The sequence below is a fragment of the Amyelois transitella genome, chromosome 9 (assembly GCF_032362555.1).
Source record: "Amyelois transitella isolate CPQ chromosome 9, ilAmyTran1.1, whole genome shotgun sequence".
Taxonomy (NCBI): Eukaryota; Metazoa; Arthropoda; class Insecta; order Lepidoptera; family Pyralidae; genus Amyelois; species Amyelois transitella.
This window is the reverse complement of record NC_083512.1, coordinates 6,218,415-6,241,867: the sequence shown is the minus strand read 5'-3', so window position 1 is coordinate 6,241,867 and position 23,453 is coordinate 6,218,415. Positions and strand designations below refer to the sequence as shown.

General features: G+C 33.7%; 2 protein-coding genes across 3 annotated transcripts in view; one reads left to right on the top strand and one right to left on the bottom strand.

Moving 5' to 3' along the window:
* LOC106134613 (carbonic anhydrase 7) overlaps positions 1-19,024 on the top strand; it is a gene marked incomplete at its 3' end in the record, with an annotated part of 24,904 nt that extends 5,880 nt beyond the window's left edge. The window contains exons 2-7 of the mRNA XM_060945920.1: positions 12,547-12,594; positions 13,255-13,419; positions 16,104-16,242; positions 17,759-17,864; positions 18,141-18,368; positions 18,773-19,024. Coding sequence (XP_060801903.1) covers positions 12,547-12,594; positions 13,255-13,419; positions 16,104-16,242; positions 17,759-17,864; positions 18,141-18,368; positions 18,773-19,024 — 938 coding nt within the window. The remainder of the gene's footprint in view (positions 1-12,546; positions 12,595-13,254; positions 13,420-16,103; positions 16,243-17,758; positions 17,865-18,140; positions 18,369-18,772) is intronic.
* Positions 18,197-23,453, bottom strand: LOC106134681 (coiled-coil domain-containing protein 12). Of its 2 annotated transcripts, XM_060945842.1 has the most exons (4): positions 23,142-23,453; positions 22,574-22,694; positions 22,178-22,397; positions 18,197-18,334 (listed from the first exon to the last, which is right to left on the bottom strand). In XM_060945842.1, the coding sequence occupies exons 1-3, from the start codon at positions 23,282-23,284 to the stop codon at positions 22,185-22,187; spliced, it is 477 nt and encodes a 158-aa protein (XP_060801825.1). In that variant the 5' UTR covers positions 23,285-23,453; the 3' UTR covers positions 18,197-18,334; positions 22,178-22,184. The 2 variants fall into 2 exon arrangements, with proteins under 2 accessions (XP_060801825.1, XP_013190235.1); XM_013334781.2 differs by lacking the exon at positions 18,197-18,334 and having other exon boundaries at positions 22,068-22,397.

Here is a 23,453-nt window from a genome sequence, read left to right as displayed (position 1 = left end):
ACTTCTACGAATTCGAAAACAATGCCATACTTTAAAGCTGCTGTCCTCTTCCTCCTGATAAAGCCCGGGGTGCACTTTTACGACCATGATACTGAATTGGGTGAGTTAGGTTTCTACAAGAAGTGACTCCCATCTTACCTACGCAACCTTCGCAGGAGAACCTAACTTACATTAGATCATGGTTACACATTCCGTGGCCTGGATGTACAGGTTTCCTCATGATGTTTTCGCCCGCCATAATAGCATTAAAACGGTTAGCACTTAAACTAATGCATATAACTAAGAAAACAGTCATTGGTATATGGCCGAGATAGGATTTGAGCCTGTTCGCCACACACATTTAAGACCTTTCGACCACAAAGTTTAAAGCTGCAGGGACTCCTGTATTTCACTTTGTTAAATGTCGTTAAACCACACCCGAATATACATATTTTTTAATGGTTGATCATAGGGAGATTGGTGAAATACAATTTGTTTAAGAGATTTCCATGAGTTTAATCTTTCTATATAGTTGCTCAAGGCTTCTTACCATGTCAAATTCAATTACCTACGAGTATGTTACTATCATTAACACGAACGAGCATAAATAAAACAATACCCCGCAATTGTTTTTATTGTTATCACGCCTAAAATTACTTTTTATGATGAATTACACAGTAATTTGTAGGATTTCTATAAATTTAATAACATAAGTAGATACCTAGATAGAATAAATATTATGCTGTAGGTTTTTTTTATAGTTTTGTGTGATCTTGTCGGTCTTATTAAACTTTTGAAGTTTCATGACGTGCGACATAAAACGAAGCGTCGATTCCATGTTTTCTATAACATATAAAAAAGAAAGAAAGAAAAGCACTCAAATTTCAATCAAGTATACTAAACTAGTAGTTTTACTTAAATATAAATGCAAATATTATGCCCACGTGCGAGTGATACAGTGGCTTCGCTTTACTTATTGATTTGTCGTTGATGTTGTTTCTAATACTAAAAATGTTTAATGAGTTAATATACTGTTATAATTAAACTAAAATGTTGGCTACATGCGCAGATGCTTAAAGAAATAAAAACAATTTATGGCATTTGGATTGTGACCAACTGCATTACCTTCCTATTTACGTTCTGTATTTGGATCATGCGTTAAAACTGATTGATGATAGCTATTTACGTATACCTATTGTTAACGACAATATTTTCTATGCAATATTATTTTTATGTATTGTAATTATGGACCATATTGTAAAATATATTTACTGCAAATAAAATAAAATTGTAATTGACACCTAACTAGATGAAGAAACCAACTTTTAAAACTTGATGCTACTCGCAGAAATAAAATCGATATAGCTGTACCTAACGTTGAAAATAGTATTATGATTGCTATAAATACTTTCACTTGGCGTTTTCTTAGCAAGCATAACAATAAATTTGCAATGAAATTTTACTGCTTCGCGATATTTCTTGCAAGTTTCAAGACAGATAAAATTTACTCGCGTAATGCAACTTCCGTAAAATGAATGTGCGTCATTATTCTGTGGTCAATGCCACTTTCCCTACAACGCAATCACAAGAAGAGTTGGACTCTAATGAAGAAAAATATTGTTTTATTTGACTCAGAGTTAGTTCATGGGTATCTAAGTGTGGGGTATCTAGATTTGTAGTACAGACAAAGTGTCAGATAGACTGTGTTCAATGTCTTAATTAATATTTATTATATTGAAACAATATTTAAATCTCAATTGCATCATTAAGCCGAACGCAGCCTTTCAGTCTTTTGCGATAGGGTTGGCTCTGTCTTCTTCGTAAGGGATGAAGACGGGATTTAATATATGTTATGCATCATATATTGCGATGCATGCGTATTCAGCAGGTTACATGCATTTACGCAATTCACAATATTTTCCATTCTTTCTTAATGAATCACAATGGCAATGTTTTCAAATTTATAAGAATGCTTTGTTAGTTTTTGTATAAAAACTTCTGATCTCAATTTCCTTCATCTGATTTTCTTTTTCATTTGGTGCAATAAAGAGTTTATCATTCTTGATAGAATGCACAAAAACCCCTTTTGATCGTAATATTTTCTTTATTAACTATTGAGACTTACAATATTATAAGAGATTAATAAGTATCTTATTATAGATTATTAATAATAGAAGTGGTTATTGGTTTTTAACAGATTTAAAAAGTCCCTACTGTTTCTGAACCAAATTTGTAAACGCTCTCAATTGTAAAAAAATATGTCTTTTCTTTTGGTTTATTTACAGCAGATGTTACATCTCCTTAAAACAAACAAACAAACAGTTTAGCGTCTTTAACAGTTGTTTAGCTTAAGATGTGCATGTGTTAAAGTAGTTACAATGATTCTATCCTGACGACATCTGTACCTATAAATTGTGTTTCACTGCTTTAATTAATACTTACAACTCTAAAATTCTAAGAATCGAATCATGTTATATAAGGAAAGACATTTAATCCTTACTAGCTAACTACTATAAAGCAAAAGCATAGGTTTTAACGTAAGTGTATGAGCACTTAATAAATCCACAGTACCTATTGGTAAATTACCTAATTTGTGTGACAGCATTAAACGCATGATTTTAAATTATTTTGTTGCAGATCGTTTACCTTATAAACCTTAGTAAATATGATGTAATTAATGTCCACTTCACACACAATGTCGAGTGTCGCGGTAATGCGAATACACATTAATTTCTCAAAGAAAACTCTACGTCAGACAACTAATTATTACGAGATTAAATAATGAAAAAAAAACTTGCTCATGGATTTCGTTAAATGACATTGGAATTAGATAAAGAATTTTGCGACTTCTTATAATTTAAGAATTATACAACAAAATCCACACTCACATGGCTCAAATCAAATTTTGAGCAAAAGCCCAAAGTTTGTTCAAAAAATGGCGTCAGGTTTTCGGTAGAGTTGAATAGAACTTCCTTATTATATTCCTGTAGCCATCGTAGGTGACTTCAGAACAAAATCGCTGAAAGATACATGCTTTACTGACTGGGAATGCAATCGGGATATAATGAAACCGTGAGAGGTTATTCTTTACCCAATTAAGTAAAAAGATGATGCGTGCGTGACACCCATTCGGATCAGCCATAGTACCCAAGAAACATGATTAAAGCGATCACATAATATAGTTTAAAATGCCCCGCAGGTGGTTAAGAGAAGGGTCATCCGGATGACAGAAAAACTATGACGATACCAAAATGATAATGCAACCAGAGGGGATAATTTGTTAGATGTTTCTATGAAAATAATACATACCTACATAAAATCACGCCTCTTTCCCATGAAAATAATTTAATGGTTAAATGTTACACGTAGACTATAACAACATGATAATGTTGATAACTAGAAATGTATTCAATAAGTATAAAATTATGTACCTTACTGTTTTGCTTTGAGCTCGTTCCACTGCAGTCGCAAGCCGCAATGCAGTCAAAACAATAAAGTTATGTCTAATAAAATAAAGTACTTATTTAATGTATGAGGATTTTGATTTAATCTTTTTCGTGGTGAAAGTTAAAGGAAAGAGTTTTGTAAAGCCTTTTTTCACAACTGGAACAAATTTTGAGCAGCGTTTTGTCGTGCTCATGACGCACGAATACTGGTTACCTTCCCTTTTGGGTTCAGTGAGGAAATGGTGATACTTACTTTAAGATAAGTGTTCGTCATAGCAAGCGTAAATATGATCACATATTTTAATACCATTACATTTTTACAACTTCCCTCTCAAAAGAACCGGTTATTAGACTGGTAAGATGAAGTAACCAGCAAAAAGTTATAACCATCTAATAATAATATAAAGAATATGTACACGCCACTTACCACATTCATAGTTGTTATATCAAAGTTTAATACAACGACTAATAAAATATTCACACAAATAATAGACTTAGTCTTGAGGATTAATATAAAAGTAGTTTTTAACTGCGAGTTATTTTATTAATTTCAAGACCTAAGTTAAAGTTTACGTTGGACAAAAGTGGTAGCCAATATCGTCCCGTATCTGTAATTCAAATTCTCCCGAAGATTATGCAAATTAAAGTGCAACAAAAAATGATTCTGTCATAATTTGAAAAGAAAAGACGCAACCATTTACGTACATGACAGACGGAAACTAAATACTTAGGTATTATATTACGACAACATGCAAATGTTCAATGTGAATTTAAATATAAGCATAAACTATATCAATATACTTTTGTTAAAAAAATTCTTTAATTTTTTTGCAAAAGTAAGTTTGAAAATACTGAACATTTTTTATTGAACATGGCGAAGCCCTCATTATAGTGAGATCTTCATTGACTGTCTTCTTTATTTAAAAGAAAGAAAACGATGTACTCAGTGGAGCGCATGTTGAAAACGAGCTCAATCACTATGATTAGAGTAGATATAATCAATTGATGTGATAGCAGTCATCATTTTTGATCATAAAGGAAATTACCTACTTACGTGTTTCTTTGAAAAAGATATAGGTAGGTGTCATTATGGTCTGAATTAAGTATGAAGACGGCCACACACAACAAAAATCGCGTGTCAGTTGCAACTGTCACTGTTTAATAGTGGATGCATGTCATTGATTGATTCTTTCGCAGTGTACCTATTTCAGGTTCAGTGATATATTTTACTTATCAAATATTTAGGTACATTCATGGGCGAAACATTGTACGGTCAAGGTAAATCAAAATGCTTTACAGAGCTAATAATTATGTATGCTGCTGTTCAATGCCTTTATTAGATAATATGTTAGTATCTACCAGAAATAAAAATTCAGTTGTAGCAGTTCAATATTCTCACCTAGTATTAAATCAAATTCTACAGTACAAAATTTAAGAATTTTCATAAAGTCACATAATTTTTATCGCAACAAAATAAGGACCTCTTCGTCGTAGTTTTGGCACAATGTAAGGATACCTTAGCTTAATGGCCATTAAATCATTAAAGACAACGTGGAGTCTTCAACCGCGTTTCACAGCGATAGCGTGGCGATGACAAATCTTAAAACAATCGTCTATTACGTTCCGTTTTGTAAAACAATTTGAGCATGAGCGCGAAGTGTTAAAAATAATTTTAACTATTTTTGTTATTAAATTTGTAATAACAAAAATAGTTAAAATATTTAGATTTACCAAGGCTAGGTTCTACGTTACTATTACCTACTTAAATGTTAAATCAGTCATTTATCAAGGCTTTTGTATTTAAAAGGCAGAATTAACATCCGACAAACCATTCCTGAGATTTGCACGAATAAAAACCAGGTACACATCATTTTTCCTCAATGGTTTTCGTTTAAATTGTGCGATAAAAATTGGTACATTTGATTAAATAATATTTAACTAAATGTTAAATATAACTTAAAGCTTATTCATACATACATATAATCACGTCTATATCCCTTGCGGGAAAGACGGAGCCAATGTTGTGAGAAGACTGACAGGCCACGTTCAGCTGTTTGGCTTAGTGAATTGAGATTCAAATAGTAACAAGCCCCTTGCCTCAAATAAGAATCCCAAGTTTAAAAGTTATCCCTTAGTCGCCTTTAACGACATCCATTTGTAAGAGATGGAAAGATCCTATTCTGTTTTCTATCGGTGCCGGAAACCTAACGGCACTTACTCAATTCCATATTTGGATTACCTACCCGTGAAAGAACACAAAAACTTTCACATTTTTAATAAGTTTTAATACCTTTTATATACCAAATACCAAAGTTTATAATACTTTTTAATACCAGGCTTTATCACCAATTAATAAGACTTATATTAAAAAGTGCTATTACCTAAGGTAGAAGGTATTGTTTTATGTTTAAGTATTTGCACGAGCGAAAACGACAATCGCAAAGAGAAAGTTGTGCGAATACTAGATCTCCAGCAAGGCTTTATTATAGCTCTATAAATATATATGTGCATTAGAAGTAGTAAATTTTATAACCATTTATTATATTAGCAGCAGTTGAATTAGTACTTATACCAGGCAAAATATTGAATTATTTTTAGGTTCTTATAAACTGAAGAAAGCGACTTTACCCGCCATAAAAACGAAAAAATATTGATCCCCTGTATTGCTCCTTTAGAGAAATGTTTGAATACCAGTTTTTAAGTTGGATCAAACTTGTTTATCTGTATAAACCTCATCCAAATCGGAGCAATAACTTTCGCGTGATGCGAGTACAAACATATGGACAGACAGAAGTTCTATAAAATCATATTCTTGGTGTGTTAGTCTTATATAGTAAGATCCTCTGTATTCTGTGTTTAAATTATTTATTTAGATACATTTTATTACGAGAATGTGCATTAGTGTATTTCATGACAATATAATTCTTTATGAGACTATTGGTTATGATGTACACCCAACTAATATCTTAAAACTGTTAAATATCTGAATGCAACGAATAAAATGGAATCTGATCGAAAATAGGTTTTACGAAACTAATTTTCAAGCTAACGCAAAAACGTTAATAGTAACTACGATTATTTTTATCAATGAACTTGACACGCGTCACTTCTCGTTACGGTATACTTTTATCAGTGGCTAAATACGGCAATCACCGCCTTTTTTAAACACCTCAGGTTTTTTGTTAAGGTTTGTTTAAGTAGTCTCAATATAGGTAACTAGAGTTTAAGAAAGGTCAGAGGAAAATTCATCAAACATTATCAAGTTTTTATTACTTAAAAACGATGTCAAAAGATTTTTAGGTCTATATTTATTTAAATAAATAAAAGAGGACACTTGATATTTGACCGTATGAGGCAAATCGCTGGATCTAAACGTTAAAATTTTGCATGTAGGTTCCTAATGTGGTTTAGAGGTTCACTAAGAGAGGATTTTCGAAATTTCCGCGGGAACGGAAGTTAAAGCGTTTTTAAGTGGAATGAAAATTTTTGAATTAAAAGGTTTATTCCTTTATCAAACTTTATTTATCTACTTACCTATATTTTACTATTTTTATTTATTACGAAACAGTCATGGAAGATTGAGTTGACATTATTTTTACTAAAGCAATGGAAGATTTTCATAAAATAGTTACCAAGTCACCTTCTCTATTTTTGCTAATGAGTGGTTCTTTCGTTTCGTCCTAATCGCCTTTCCAGGTCAAAAGTCGTTAGGAATATTGTAATCAACCGTATTTTTTTTATTGAATAAAGTAGGACGTACTTTTATCTTAAATATCCATCATCTATATCAGGTTTAAACCCCATAACAAAAAAAATTTTAGAACAGAAACATGTATTTTTTTCATTCCTCTCCTTGTTCAAATGGACCCTCAGAACGTTGTGACACACTTTTGTTGACTTTCCTAGGAGAAAAGTACATTTTTTTTTTTCTTTTATACTAATGTATTCACTGACTATTATAAACCTGCAATACAGTATTTTTTATAAGTGTTTAATATAGAAAGAATCGACTTCAAAGTTTTGTCAACCCAAAAACTACATTGCCTTCCACAAAAATATAACATTAAAATTTTTATGCACGTACAATACTATCTATTTCTTGCCAAACAAAAGACGCTCCCGCGCACCTCAGTCCGTCGATACAAGTCCTCAGGAGAGGTCACACGCTGCCCAGACAAAATATTTTTACGATTTAATTTCTGAAAACAGCGTTTGTCACGAGTAAGTAAACATTACCTTCCATAGTTTTTGTATGTAAGTGTAGACGTAATAAAATAATTTCAACTTTAGGTAATTAGCATACTGTAGGGTCTAGTTATCAATTAATTATGAATATCTAGCCTTTATTAATTTATGAGTAAATTCAGGAAATCTGCTCAAACTTCATTTCTTTCCGTATAATTCCCTTCCGTTCCCTCCATTTTTTTAAAGGAGGGCAATGAATCACTTTGGATTGTAATGATTTTTTTTTAAATATAAAATTTATATGTACCTACCTATGTCTCTTTGTTAAATTTTTTCTATTATTTTGATTATATCGAATTATAACTTGTGTAAGTATATGTCAGTACTATTGAACTAACATAAAATTAAATCTGTACATTTTGTAACCTACCTAAGTACTTATTAGTAAATAATAATTCCCCGCTACTTTTTTCTTTCTGCCTGCCTTTCTATCTGTTCGCAATAAACTGAAAAACTACTGAACAAACGGAATAAGTAGGTACCTAATTAATAAAGAAGGTTTCGTGAAATATTCGGTTATTTTGCTTAGTTTTGTTTTTTAGATACATCTGCAATAATGTCGAAGCCGAAGAAATAGGAAACTAAAGAAGAAAAATTTGCTAAAGACAGATTGCGAAAGAAGGTAAAATACGCAGAAATCAAGGCGGATCCTGAAAAATACAAATTAGAGAAGGGGAAACAAAAGAGGAAATACCTTGTAAAAAAAAGAAAAGAAACAAGTCCTAAGTATAACAGAGATGACGGCACGACAAAAGAGGGAGCAAAGGCGATGATGGCGAAAAAACTCCAAAAAATATTTAAATAAGCTAAAAGAGCAGAAAAAATTTCAAAGAATTTTAATAGACAACTCTCCACCCAGTAGTGAAACTGAGGAAATTATAAACATCCAGATCCTACAATACGCGACCCTCTTGTGTTACAAGAAGAATCCACATCAAGCCAAAGTACATCGAAGTCACATTTAGTGCATCAAAAAACTAGTATTTCAAGCGCAATGAGAAAATTGCGATACAGATCTAAAAAAGCAATTACAATCTTACAGAATGATATTGACAAACTAAAAAAATGAGAAAGCGATTTTAAGAAGACATTAATTTATGGAGCGGAAGTTACAAAAAGATAAGATTCAAGATAGCCTAGAAAAGAAAGTAGATGAAGTCATAAAAAACATAAATAATGAGAAGGTACAAGAAGTGAAAAAGAAGTTTTTGTTTAATGAAACAGTTTGTCGAGGAGGATCAGAAAAACACAAAAGCCTTCCGAAAAAAGAGGAAAGAGGAGCTTTTGCTGGAGATATAATTGATAATTCGAGGTTTAAAAAGTATGGGATATTGTCAAATATTACTTTTGCTATGAGAAAGAAATTAACTGAAAAAAAATTCGAGATAATAAAACTGCGAAACTAAAACAGTGTTGAAAATTTTCTACAAGACGATGTAAACAGTAAAATGGCGCCAGGAAAAAACGAATTTATTAAAAAAAGGTGCATTAAAAAAACAAAAAATATATTTAACCGATAATATGAAAAATTTACATGCGAAGTTTTGTAAGAAATGGGGCCATATACATTACTCAGTATTCTGCAAATATAGACCATTCTCGATAATTCAACCTTCATCAAAAAGAGACACGTGCCAATGCAAGCTGCACTCTAACATTGAACTTTTTATTAAATTTTTAAAGGAAGCTAATATAATCACAGAAAATTCTTCATTTGAGGTTTTGAACAATTTATGTTGTAGTGTGTACGAAAGAAATTGTTTAGAGAGAAAGTGCAAAATCTGCAAAAATAGAGTCACGACGTACCAGGAATTTGACAATCGGAAAACTATTATTTATCATGAATGGATTTTTGAGAAGCAAGACTACGTAGGAAAAGATGAAAAAAAAAACAAGAGAGTTACATTAAAAAAGGAAGATTTACCACGTAACGTCATTATGAAGTTCGAAACTCTACTGGCAGTTTTTTGAAGAAACAATAGTGTTTTGAATATAACAATGCAATATTCCGCTATTAAGAATCTGCAATGTGATTTATCTCCTAGTGAAGTCATATGCCATATAGACTTCAGCGAAAATTATTTATTAAAATATAATGAAGAAATACAAAGTTTTCATTTCGGTGGAAGCCGCCAACAAATCTCTTTGCATACAGGAGTTTTATATTTTTATGATCAGGAAACCAAAGTAGTCATTCATAATTCTTTTTGCACAATAAGCGAAAATATAAAGCACGATACTTCTGCTATATGGGCACACTTACAACCAGTTTTGAACATGGCCCAAGAGTTAGTCCCAATTTTATCGGTAAAATTTTAAATAGAGTGCAAGGTTCTCTACAGTATAAAATATTTTTTTAAGGAAAGGTCAGGGCAAGTCTAAGAAATTTGGATGGCCGCTAATTAGCGATGATGAATCAAACAAAATGATGAATGAATGATGAATTAGCGATGATGAATACCCGAATCACAAATTTTGCAACGTTTGAATGAGCTGGAAGAATTTAGAAGAGGGCAAGTTATGTATAAAAATTTACTAAATATTAATTTTAAATAAGTAAAAATGACTGATTGTAACTTTGATTAGACAGATTACTAATTTAATTCTTGAGAGTTCCTACTTATTGTTTATAATGTTAACTTATCCGTTACATTTTATAACATTTTTAATGTATGGGAATGAAAGTTGGGTATGGCAAAAGAAGCACGAAAGCAGAATAAATGCAGTGGAAATGAGAGCGTTAAGGAGTATGATGGGTGGAAATTGAGTGAACGGAGGAACAGCGTTATAAGGGAATGTTGCGATGTGAAAGTAAATGTAGTTACAGGAATAGAAAAGGGTATGTTAAGATGGTTTGGTCATGAGGAGAGAGAGAGATCATTCTGATTATTCATTACTTTCCATACAAAATCATTACATTCCCGTCATATTTAATTTTATTTCATTACCTTCCAAATTCAAGCATTACCTTCCGTACTTATTTCATTACCTTCCGTGGGTTCATTACATTCCAGCTATTTTCTTGACAATGAAAGCTTTTTCATGAAGGCCTTTACTGATAATCTATACTTGAAAGGTACCCGAATGATTATATGTAACTGTTTTTAAAAATCGATTAAAAAAAAATATTATTCAAAATCGTTGAGATTTGAACGAAACGGAAGAATCACTCTAATACAAGATTCCTTAGGTCAGCGAGTTGTAGACATTGCACGCAAAAATATTTCGAAATGTTTCTCGTTTAATGTCACTTTATATTATTTTAACAAAAAAAAAGATTCACGAACCTTGAGATGCAATCGCAACGTAAAAAGACATTGCAAACTGCAAGGCAAGTAGTAAATAATATTTTAGCAAGTCCTTATCTTTATGAAGTCTTAATAAATAAATATACAAATACGGGACAAATTACACTGATCGAGTTAGCCTCGAAGTAAGTTCGAGACGTGTTACGAGATACTGACTCAACGATACTTTATTTTATACATATATATGGTCACGTCTTTATCCCTTGCGGGGTAGACAGAGCCAACTTTATTTTATAATAAATACTTATATAGATAAACATTCAAGACCCAGGCCAATCAGAAAATGTTCTTTTCTCATAATTCCTTGGCCGGGATTCGAACCCGGGCCGGGCACAGAGGCCGTCGTCTTAGGAAATAATACTGATGTTGCATTATATAAACCGAGCTACTAATCATGAAAGCTTCAATTTCCTCAATACATATAATACAACTCTTCCGTTACTGAGTGGCTGACGGACAACGCACAGCCGAAACCACTTAGCGTAGAAAGTTAAAATTTGGTATGAGGATTCCTTAGGGAGTATGGGGGAACACTAAAAGAGGATTTGCCCAAATTCTCACGGGAACGGGAATTATTGTCATTTTTAATAGTTAAGTTAATATAAAACTATCCTGTTACTACGTCAAAGAGCGACAATTTGTGATCTAACGATAAAACAGACCCTACGTTTACAGATTCGATACGCAATTAGTAGGTTTATTTAGAGTATAATATGTCTATGTCTTGTGCCAATAGGAAAGGCAAAAAGTATGCAAGGTGAATTCATATATCTAATGGCTAGTAACGTATATGCTGATAATGACTTCTCATTATATCGTGAGACTCATGCAAAGTTCTCTTAAATAGAATTAATTGCCTTATCAGTGTTGTTCCTTATTGATAGAGTCTATGTATAGGTGGACTATTTTGTGGCGCTGCCTATGCATGGTGCGGAATCAGAATAGAATTATTTTAATGTACTCACTTCCATATGAATTGTGGATCATTTAATGATATAATGACAATGTTCCGGTTATAAGACTGAATACAAAGGGATATTCCATACACAATACAACTTGTACAGAGATGGTTTATTGTAGGAAAGGTCCCCGTGTCAATAATTTGCGATATCGGTTGTTGTTCTAGTTAAAGTAGCATTTCCTTCGTCTATTTGAGTTTATACTTACTTCTTATTTATATTGTGACATACGAATAAAATAAACAAGACACGCAAATGGGATAAACTTGGACGGTATTCCGAAAATGTAGGTATATATTCTTATCACACTCTGCGCAAATTAAATAAACTTTGAAAACAGATTTGTTAAAACCTTTTCGCAGTGTATTCTTACATCAACCGCACAAACTTTATCTGCCAGTTCATAGTGTGTGCGGGCCAAGATGAGGGCAGATTCTCTACTTTGAATTCTTTACGGCGATGCGCTTGGAAGCTGTCGCTATCTCTTACACTTGTCCAGTTAAATGGCCTTTAGCCCTGCTTACCTCTGATATGTGTGTATAGTTCTATTTTGTCGCATAAAAACTTGTAAATACAAATGTATTAAATTTTAAATATTTTCTATTTAAGCTCCAGAACTGACGAAAGGCGAAGACTTCGGATATGATGGAGTTACAGGTAATTTTATTTTTTTACCAGAATATGACAAAAATAACTTTTAAGGTAGACTACTATAACATGAATGTCTTTGTTCTCCAACACAATACCATGTCATTATTACAAGGATACGTACCGTACTTATAAAATGCAAATAACTGGATACCTTATCACAGATAGCGTTATACAAGTTCTCAATTTGCATTTCAAACTATACCTTAGATCGGCACCTTAGCATTTCGTTAGAAACTCGTTAATGGCAAATTGAAAGTATCCGGGAAGCTGTCCTTATCTTTCGCTGTTGTGACACTTTATAACTTGTACGCGGTGCAATTTTCTAGTAAAAAACTTAAAAAAGTGGTAAGACACGTAGGTGGCAATGGCAATGGAGCAATCAAAGCTATGCAATCGGTTGCAGTAGACACCACTGACATCGGGGGACTTCTTACATTAGGTACTATCGGAATCTTACCTATTTCTTTCTTGTTTCAATGTACCAGCGACTACTTGATGCATTGATCACTAATGATGGCAAGAAATCGCGGGTGTAAAACTCTGAGGAGAATTTTTCTGCTAAGAAGGATGGGTCAGCCGCTTGTGTAGGATACTACTCGTACTTGCGTCGACACACTGTCGTCTTGTATTTCTAGACAACCCAGCCGCTAACAACAATACTTTCAGGGCCGATGCACTGGGGCGAGCGATACCGCGAGTGCGCGGGCAAGCACCAGAGTCCCATCAACATCAACGTGCTGAGCGTGAAACAGGTCACGTTGCCCGACATCGTGTTCATCGGCTTCGATGACTCCATAGATGGCGTGCACGTCACCAATAACGGACACACAGGTATGTGTACACTGTTTGTTATTGGCATAGAAATTGTTATAACGATTGATTTTCATTTTGTATTTGAATAAAAACTGAAGAGGCTGCGGACTCTTAATTATGAACAGGTATTATTATGTATTTATAATGTATCTTGTATGTATTTATGCATTTTTTTGTAATGTATGTAATTTTGCAGTAGGTAGATATGCATGTGCACTTTTTCGCACCACCAACTTAAAGTTTTTCTGTTTGGTCAGCTGGTTGACTGGTAGAGAATGCCAAACGGCATTAAGTCCGCCTTTTGTATTTTTTTTTTATTTTGTGCAATAAAGTTTTAAATAAATAAACAGGTCACAGTGGAAAGGAAAAATGTGCCACCAAGCCACCAAGCCCCGAAATATAGTGGCGGAGGACGCAACTAGGATCAAACAAAGATGAGAGAGTGAGATTGTAATTAAAAAGTATAGAAATGATGTGCCGTCGCTTTTTGTTTACGTACGCAGTTGCAAGTCTGACAATAAGTACAAATAATCTCCAAGTGTTGATGTCACATTCACCAGTTTTTACCACTCTTTTACCTTATATTAATCCGAACTCTGTGCTTATTGCAGTCCACTGATGGATATTGGTTTTGTCGCGAGAAGTTGCATTGCTTATGGCCGATTAAGGAGGTGGATATATCCATTTTCAAAGTACTTATTGCATATTCAAAATATTATGTCAGTCAGTATAATACAGCGGCTTTCGTCGTAAGGTCAGGTTCAGATATTGAGAATATTTTTTCGTTAAAATAAAGGTACATTTGACAATAAATCGATCGAGCTGGGTCTAGGATATGGGAAAATCTATATTTTCATCCAAAACAATTTTAGTATGATAATTTCGACGCGAAACTTTTGCTCAATTGGTCAGCGTGTTTGCCTTTCATGTCGGCGTAATAGGGTCGATAAGTAGTTTTCAGTAATGTAAATTTTTAATTATTCGTATTCATATTAATTTGTGCAAATTATTAAAAATAAATGACAGTTAATCACATCATAATGTTTTTATTAAGTACCTACTGACAGCAATCAGCGGCGGGAAGGAATGCACATGTCAACTTTAATTCCTTTAGTAAAAGCTATTCTTTATTACGGTATTGTTAGTTCAAGTTCATGCTTCCGTTGGCCATGAACTTGCTCATTTTATCTTTAAATCATGATTTACTGTTATCCATATTATGGATAAAGAAATTCCAAGAAAACATGATACTCTAAATTCGATACGAGTATATATTTCTGGTCTACCTTATCTGGGTGCTTGACACTTATACTCAAATCAAAGTTAGGTACTTGTTATTCGCTATCTATTCTGTCGTAATTAATTGTACGGTCTATCAGAATGTCAACGTCCTTTTGTACCTAGTACTCCGCGCGCGTTTAAAGTGCCAATGTGCTCTATGTCTTTTTCCGTACTTTCACACTATATGACAAATTTTATAGAGATCGGTTGAATGGTTTTGAAGTCAAAATGGACAAACAAACACACTTTCACATTTATAATAGTACCACTTCCCTTTCCCTTTGGATGTCGTAGAAGGAGACTAAAAGATATGCGCATAAACTTGGGATTCTTGTTTTAGGCGATGAGCTATGGCTACCAGCTACCTGTCACTATTTGAATCTCAATTTCATCTTTAAGCTATACAGCTGAACGTGGCCTTTCAGTTTTTGCGAGGCTGCTGCCGTCTGCTGGCGTCTACCCCGTAAGGGATTAACACGTGATTTAATGTATGTTATGTATCATATAGTAGGTACTCATATTGCAATGCATATGGATTAGTTTGTCTGTCTTTCAAGGGAAAGTTGGAATTACCAAATAAGGTTTAGGTATATATGTCGCCTACGGGCAAGCGTGACATTTTAGGTGTTAAAATATTAGTTATTTAGGCACCTGAATAAATTATAATATTTGCCAAAATTTTAAATAGGTATAAGTTACTATGTAAACACAATAAACTTCACGGAATTATAAATACATATAGGATTTGTCTTTGGAACTTAAAACCTTGGGTTTAGTATATTTTTTGCAAAATGTCATGTAAAACGATAATATTGATTTATGTCTATGATAAAGTTAATCTAAGCTGACTGAAGCCAAACTTAACTAGATCAGCATTGACCGTAATCAGTTAGTCACGATATTTTGTCTTTAATATGATTGATTTTATGAATCAATGACAAATTGTGAGATGCCTGGCTACCTTATAATAAGTTTCATAAAAAATTATGAAGTGTATGTGAAAATCGTTTGGACCTTGACAGATTTTTAACAACTGAATAAGAATAAAAACTGCCGTTTTAGAAAATCATCTATTCAGAGTAATCAGACACATTTATTTAGTACTTTAACTGATCGCCGCTTATTTTTTCCCTTTTATTTTAATTAGGTTATCCTGGTTTACTAGCTCTCGACCGCGACTTAGTCCGAGTGATAAATACCATATGTCTTTCTCCACCATAATGTGTGCAAAATTTAACGGAGATCGGTTCAGTAGTTTTGACGTGAAAGACGAACACACAAACACACAATCATATTTATCAATTCATCAATCACAATTACATTTATAATATTCGTATGGATTTGTGTTTTGTATTAGTATCGTGTATGTCGTAAAAAGCTGTATGTTTTTGTAGTAAATAAATAAAAATTTGATTTTCCAGTACTAATCGAGGTGGAGAACGAGCCGCACCCTCGAGTGCGAGGGGGGCCTTTGGAGGGGGACTATGTCTTCAGCCAGATGCATTTTCACTGGGGCGACAACGACACGTTCGGCTCCGAGGATAAAATTAATCACAGAAGGTACCTACGTGTAAAATTAATGTAACTTTAAATAAATGTAACTTCAAAACCTCAAAATAACGCGACGAATAAAAGCCATAGCAAGTGCAGCATAAAAATCCATTTCTAAAAAGTCAAGGCAAATCTTTGGGCGATTTATGTTCAGCAGTGGGATGTTTATGAGGCTAAGATGGTTAATACATAATTTCATCTTTCTTAAAACCTAAAGACAAGCCTGTGAGTTATGAAATTATTTGGCAAAGTTGTATTGCGGTTGGTTGTCAGCCTAATACTTACCTTTAAGTATTGGGTATTTTTATTCCTATTTGTTTTGAAGTAGTAGTAGTATTTACAGGAAGATATGCAGTGGACCTGTTCTGCTCAGTAGGAAATAAAATAATTTAAAATATCTTGGATTTTTAATCGTTACATCCAAAATTTCTAGAAGATAACCTATTTAAGTACCTACAAAGCAGTTTCAAGTGTGATGATGGACAAACGGACGCAGGCGAAGTTATACCAACTATACCACTGTCTACTGGGGCGTCTGTACTAAAAATGTAGGTGATGTTGAAAGAAGAATGGAATAATCTTGCAATTCCAACGACCAAGGGCGGCCGGGTGACTTTATGAGTAGTAGGTTATATAAAAGTAAGGTATTTCACCCTCGCTATCCATGTTTCACTGCCAGCAAACAATCTGCCGTTTTTTCCCCCTGCATTTGTTTGTCTAGTGAACCTATTAAAAGGCCAGAATACATCTGATAAAAAAAAATATCTTTGGCCTTCATTTTACCTGTATCTGTTGGTTGATTTGGTGTGAGTTTTCTAGAAGATTCTACATGCATGCATGCAATAAATAAAAGAATAAAAGTCAGGTAATTTTCACATTTTAAATATAAAAGTACAAATGCGTCGGCCCAGACTGGTAGGTATTTACACTTATGATTAGAGAGCTTGTGTAACCACTGGGAAATTTTCGGTACGGAAATGAATCCGTGCTTATGACAGTGATGACGTGCCGCGGTCATAAACCTTGATGGATGGTACCTTCTTAGTTAGCGTTCCATGGGAGCAACAGCTCTTAAACTATAGGTACCTACTTCATCAGGACAATTATTGGAGTTAAATCAGGCATTGAAATATTTTGTGTGCCACATATCACGTGTTCATCGCTTAAGGACAGAGCCAATAGTTTAACTGGATGGCTTGATGAAGGAATTAAAATCTCAAGATAGTAACAGGTTGCTTGCCCATATCCTAAAGGTAGAATCCCATGTTTATGAGCGGGAAGAGGAGCAGCAGCTGGCACACAATGTGTTTTATCAGAAAAGCATTTTTAGATAATAATCTCAAAATTAAAAAACATTCATTTAATTGAAATGCTTTTCTCAAATATTTATCGTCAAAGTGTATTTATCCGCTAACTTCATAAGAAACACATAATATGTCATGTTTTTATTACATGGTAGTCGCATCATTTTCAAAAAATAGAAAATTTTATAAAAAAAATCTATAATTGATTTTTCTTTTTACAGTTTTCCTATGGAGCTGCACATGGTTTTCTTTAAAGAAGAATATAATACAACTTTCGAAGCTGTACAGCATTCTGACGGCTTAACAGTTCTTGCATTCTTTTACGAGGTGAGTTTTAATTTTATATCCTATAGACTTTTTCGAGCAAACAAAAGAACTGAAGATGCAACGGGAACACGCAGAAAATAGAGATTCACAAATAAATTTCGCTAGGTGCACTCAGCTACAAATATTTATGATTTTTAAGCAATGTTGTCTACAACATAAACCAATACCAGTGTTAAATATACAAATGTAGGAAAGAACTTAAACATGGTATTATGCCATTACATTAGAAATAGCAACACAGTCTTAGTTGTAATAAAAGCAACGTGACCGTTTCAGTTGGACCGTCATCAGCACCCGGCCTACGACGACATAACCTCGGCGCTGCGGAACGTGACGGAGCCCCACACTAGCGTCGTCATGCAGCACCCCTTCTCTTTCCTCAACATCCTTCCTTACGACCTTCGCCGCTACTTCACCTACAGAGGCTCCCTCACCACTCCGCCTTGTTCCGAGGTCGTCATATGGCTGGACTTTGAACAACCCATTCGATTAGCACATGATCAGGTAAAACAAATGCGACCGTCAAAAGTTAAGATAAAAAGAGACAGGAAAAACTGGTGATTCCTATCTTGCGTATGCGCAAATGGCTAATTAGTATGTATTAAATGGTTTGAGGTTTTTTAAACGACTACAAAAAAAAACGTGTAATGATTCTAAGTTAAGTATCTAATATTGTTGAGCTATTTGAATATGAATATCTAAATAAAATAAATACTCATAAATGTAAAATTTAAGTTATCGTCCTCTAAATAAGCCTTGAAACATAAAAAAGACTATAAACCATGTTGCAATTGAAAAGTTAAATTTTCCCAACTTCAATTGTAGGCACAAAATAATCTCCACCTTCAAGAGAGTACGCTCACTCCAGGAGAATTACAAAAAGGATAATATTTTGTTATTGCTTGCAGATAGAAGCTTTCAGAGAGTTGAAATCAGCCCATGGGAAAATAACACACAATTTTAGACCGATCCAGCCCATCGGCGACCGAGTGGTGTACTACAACATAGACAACAATTACTTTAGCTACAACGAAATCGACGAGCCTACAGAATCAACAACGACTTCACGACCACATCGTAGGAGGAAGGGTAACAACGCGGGCCGACCTAGTTATCACGGAATTCTTGCTTTTGTAATGATAGCTGTTTACATCTATATATATAAAACTCTTCCGTTACTGAGTGACTGACTGACAGACAACGCACAGCCGAAACTACTGGTCGTAGACAGCTGAAATTTGGAATGTAGGTTCCTTGGGATATGTAGGGGAGCACTAAGAAAGGATTTTTGGAAATTCAACCCCCAAGGGGGGGAAAAGGGGTAAAAACGTTTCTATGAAAAATCTTATTCCTTGGGTTTATAAACTTGAAACTTGGCATGAACACGTACATAGGCAAGTAAATATGTTTGACATTATAAGTTTTTTCAAACTACCCTCCAATCGTGATTTAGGGGGTGCGATTGGGTGACTGATTTATTAACGCACAGCCGAAACCGCTCGGTATAGGAGTCTGAGATTTTGAACAGAGGTTCCTTTAGTAACATAAGTGAGCACTAAGAAGGGATTTTTGAAATGTCAACCCCCAAGGGGGGGAAACGGGATAAACTGAGCCGGGGCTGCGGGAAAGTTCTAACGAGATACCGTGGCCCCGGAACGCAAAGGGCAACTGAAAGAACGAGGTGGGTTTTAGTCAGTAAAAGTCTGACACTCCCTTCCGTTCCACCCAGAGCGGGAGAGGTCATTTGATGATTTCCCATCCTTAAAAAAAAAGACTTTGTATGACAACTTTCAGTCGTCTCTTTAACATACATAATATAATAACATACATAATTATGTACATACATGCATAACATTAATAACATCACGCCTTTAAATCCCTATTTTGTGTTAACACTACCCATACAAACAGCTACGAAATTTGTCCGCATCCATTTTCACCTAAATTCTTAACGTTAATGAGATTTACTTTTTATTATCAGGTCAACCTAATAGCCTCACATGTACGTATAACTTCGTAAGAATTTTCTTTCAACTCCTAACCGTTGAGGAGTTGTACCTTCCATCATCAGCTCATTCACATGGGATGATGACTATCAGACGCAAATACTTAAACAGATCTATGAAATTGTCAAAAACGTAATTGCCTGTAAATTTGAGGTTTGCCCTTGATTTCCCTGGAATACCATCATCAGATCCTGACTAGGTAACAACGGGACCAACTTGAAAGTATACTCTACCGAACAAAAAAAGAATCACGTAAATCGGTCCATAAATCTCGGCGTAATCGGTATGCATAAATAAAACACCCGAATTTAATTTTCTACTAGCTGTGCCCGCGACTTCGTCCGCGTATTAGAAAGAACGCTGGTTCGCCGTATTAAATGTTTCGCTGCAAATTGCTTATAACGACTATATCTCAAAACCTATTCGTCTGATTTATATACTGTAAATGGCAATTTTAGTCTACATGAAAAGCCGAAAGTAATAAACATATTTATTTGGATAAGGATTAATACTGAATTAAAGAAAATTGGTTTCAAAATAACTTATGTTTATAATGAAAAAATAATCTTAAAAAATGAACATAAAAGTGGTTATTGTAAGTAAACCTTAAGAGATAGATATATGCTCTCGCGGACTTTTTTGTGGCAAAAAATGAGTACTTCACATCTTTAGTACATTGTTTTACTATATATTTGTTGGTTTGCGCAGCGTTCGCGTGGAAAGCTCGCAGATGGCCGACTCATTCAACTTTCACCTGCATTGTTGACGTTTCCCGTAGGAAATCCGGGATAAAATGTAGCCTATAGCCTTCCTCGATAAATAGGCTATCTAACAGTGAAAAAATTATTCAAATCGGTTCAGTAGTTTCTGAGATCAGCGCGTTTAAACAAACAAACAAACAAAACAAACTCTTCAGCTTTATAATATTAGTATAGATTAACTATCACGAGTTGTCTCGATGCTCGATAGATGGCGTTGGCATCGAGATAGATCGCGCTATGGTTTCGTTACCGTCCTTTAGCTAGGTAGCGTAAAATATTTTAATTTATCGTGTAATTTTAGCAGCGCCCCTAGCGGACATACGCGAAACTACATATTACACTACAAATATTTTGATTTGAAATTATTATTCGTTTGATTCATTAACTTTTAACTTGACTTATTTAACTTATTAAACGGTTTTATTTAGCTCACCCCGTTTGTTTTATTTTACTCTCTATTTCAGTTAATTTTTGATTTGTTGATTAGATTTGACATTTTTGATAGTGATAGGTGTCGAAGTGCGAGAAGTCTTAAATATTGGTTAGTAAAAAATACGTATCAGTTGCGGAAAGCAGGATGGCACTAAATAGGATGGGATGGGACAGGATAGGACTGGACGGGGCAGGACGGGACACAACAGGTTGGGACGGGACGGAACAGAACGAGAAGAGACGGGACAAGACGGGAGAAGCCATATGAATTTAAACCAAATATAAACATAAAACAGCCCCGCACGATACGGGATAAAAAAATGGGTGAAATTTTATGGCGTATCCTTATAATATAAATAAATTTGCGCGGGCGAAGCCGCGGGCAAAAGCTAGTTTACTTATAAAATTTATATAAAGTGCTAAGGAAATTTGACTGGCAAATTTAAGGCATAGCTAAGTTAAAGAACTGTCTAAACAATAGCAGTCGATTTTGATGTGTTAGCTAAAACTCCTATACAAATTTGAGTAGTGATGTCTTGTGTAATTTAATTATATTTTTCGTTTTATACCTTTCTAAATAAATATTGACTTTGAGCAATATTCCCACTTAACCATATGTTAAAGGAATAGTTTATTTCTATCTAGGAACTATAGTTTATGCAATAATATTGTTAAAAATTTTGAAAGAAATGAATTCATTATAAACATTAATTTAATTAATGTTTATGTAATAATAATACCTTAATGAAATGATTAATTATTGCGTTTTACAAACCTTTACACACATAAAAAATTTGTAGTCTGTTAAAAATGCTGGAGGAAAAGTTAAATAGTTACTTCTTTAATTCATAGTACTAAAATAGAAAAATATACTTAAAGCATAAAATTAATATTGTAAATAAATAGATATTGCAAATGTTATTTGTAATTATTTTAAATGACAGACTGATAATATTTAAGAATAATAATTGTGTATCCTGTGATAATTTAATAAAAATATGAGATTGTTTCTGATTTTTATTGCTTAAAATACATTATATTAATTTAACCTACTTAGTAACTTGAGGAATCAAATTGAGTGTTCAAAAGTACCATCTTGTGTAAATTACTTTACCAATATATCAGTCTTCTTCAAGTTGTCTGTTGTCAGCCATGGTGACCACTGCCCCAAGGTTATCCTCTGACCCTTCTTTCAACCGCTCCCAGATAAGCTCAGCAATCGCTTTTTGTGTCCGCCTTTCTAGTTTCTCCAATTTTTTCGCTACATCTCTTTTAAGATCCCAGTCTGGTTTTCTAGGTGCTAAACTAGATATATCCAGATCTTGTAAGACAACCTGAAAATTATTTATCTTAATATTGTAGTGGGTAGTTAATATTGTACATAACCATAGAATGGGTAAGTAACTGTTGTTTACAACAAATTTACTTTTATTGCAAATAATAAGCTTCCAGAAAATGAAATATTAAAATTATATAGAAATATGTTTGTTTTCATTATGGTTCTACTTACTTTTTCTTTACCAGCTTCCAGTAAATCTTTGACTTCTTCTTCCACAACAGCAGGCAGGGCGTCGTCTAACTTGGCCTCTTGCAGTGTTTCATCCTGAGGTTTATAACTCCTGAATTTAGGTCTGCAATTTTACAAACATAAATTTTTACAGTCAAGAAAAACAACTTGGTATCACTGATATTCATGATTTGATACTAAGTTTATAATAAGTGTTTTTATGAAAATTTCATGAGCTCTAGATCAATAACATATTTTTTGGGAGATATTCAGTGGAAACAGTTAGTTGCCCCATTAGCGATGACTACAAAAATCTATAATGCCTTACCTGAATGCAAAAAGTAGGAAATGAAAACCTATTTATTAAAAACAAAAAACTACTTTTGTCCAACAAATGCTACTACACACTGGAAGCGTTTTTAAACTAGAACTAGAAGTGAGTAGATAATGAAAGATTTTTTTAATCTTATGTTACTTAAAAAATATTTAGAAAGATTGGATGTGCTACTCTTAGTATTGTAGGCAATAAATTTACCAAAATGTCGAGACAATATACATAAAAATAACTTACTTCGGTAATGGTACCACCTCAGATGTAGGCTCTATATTGTCACCACCAGGATTTTTTCTCTTTAAGTTCTTGAGTCTTTCTTTTCTTTTGAGGGCTTGTTCTTCTAAATTACCAATTCCTTCAACACTATCCATTATAACCATAGTACTGAATGTTTATAGTTAAAGAAAAGAACTTCACAGCTCAATCTCCGAAATATTTAGAGATTAAAAACCCAAAAATTATTGGGAACGGTATGATAGAATTATCAAAAATCAAAATATTGAACAAAATCCAGCAAGTGAACAAAGCAAAACATAACCTCAAAACGAA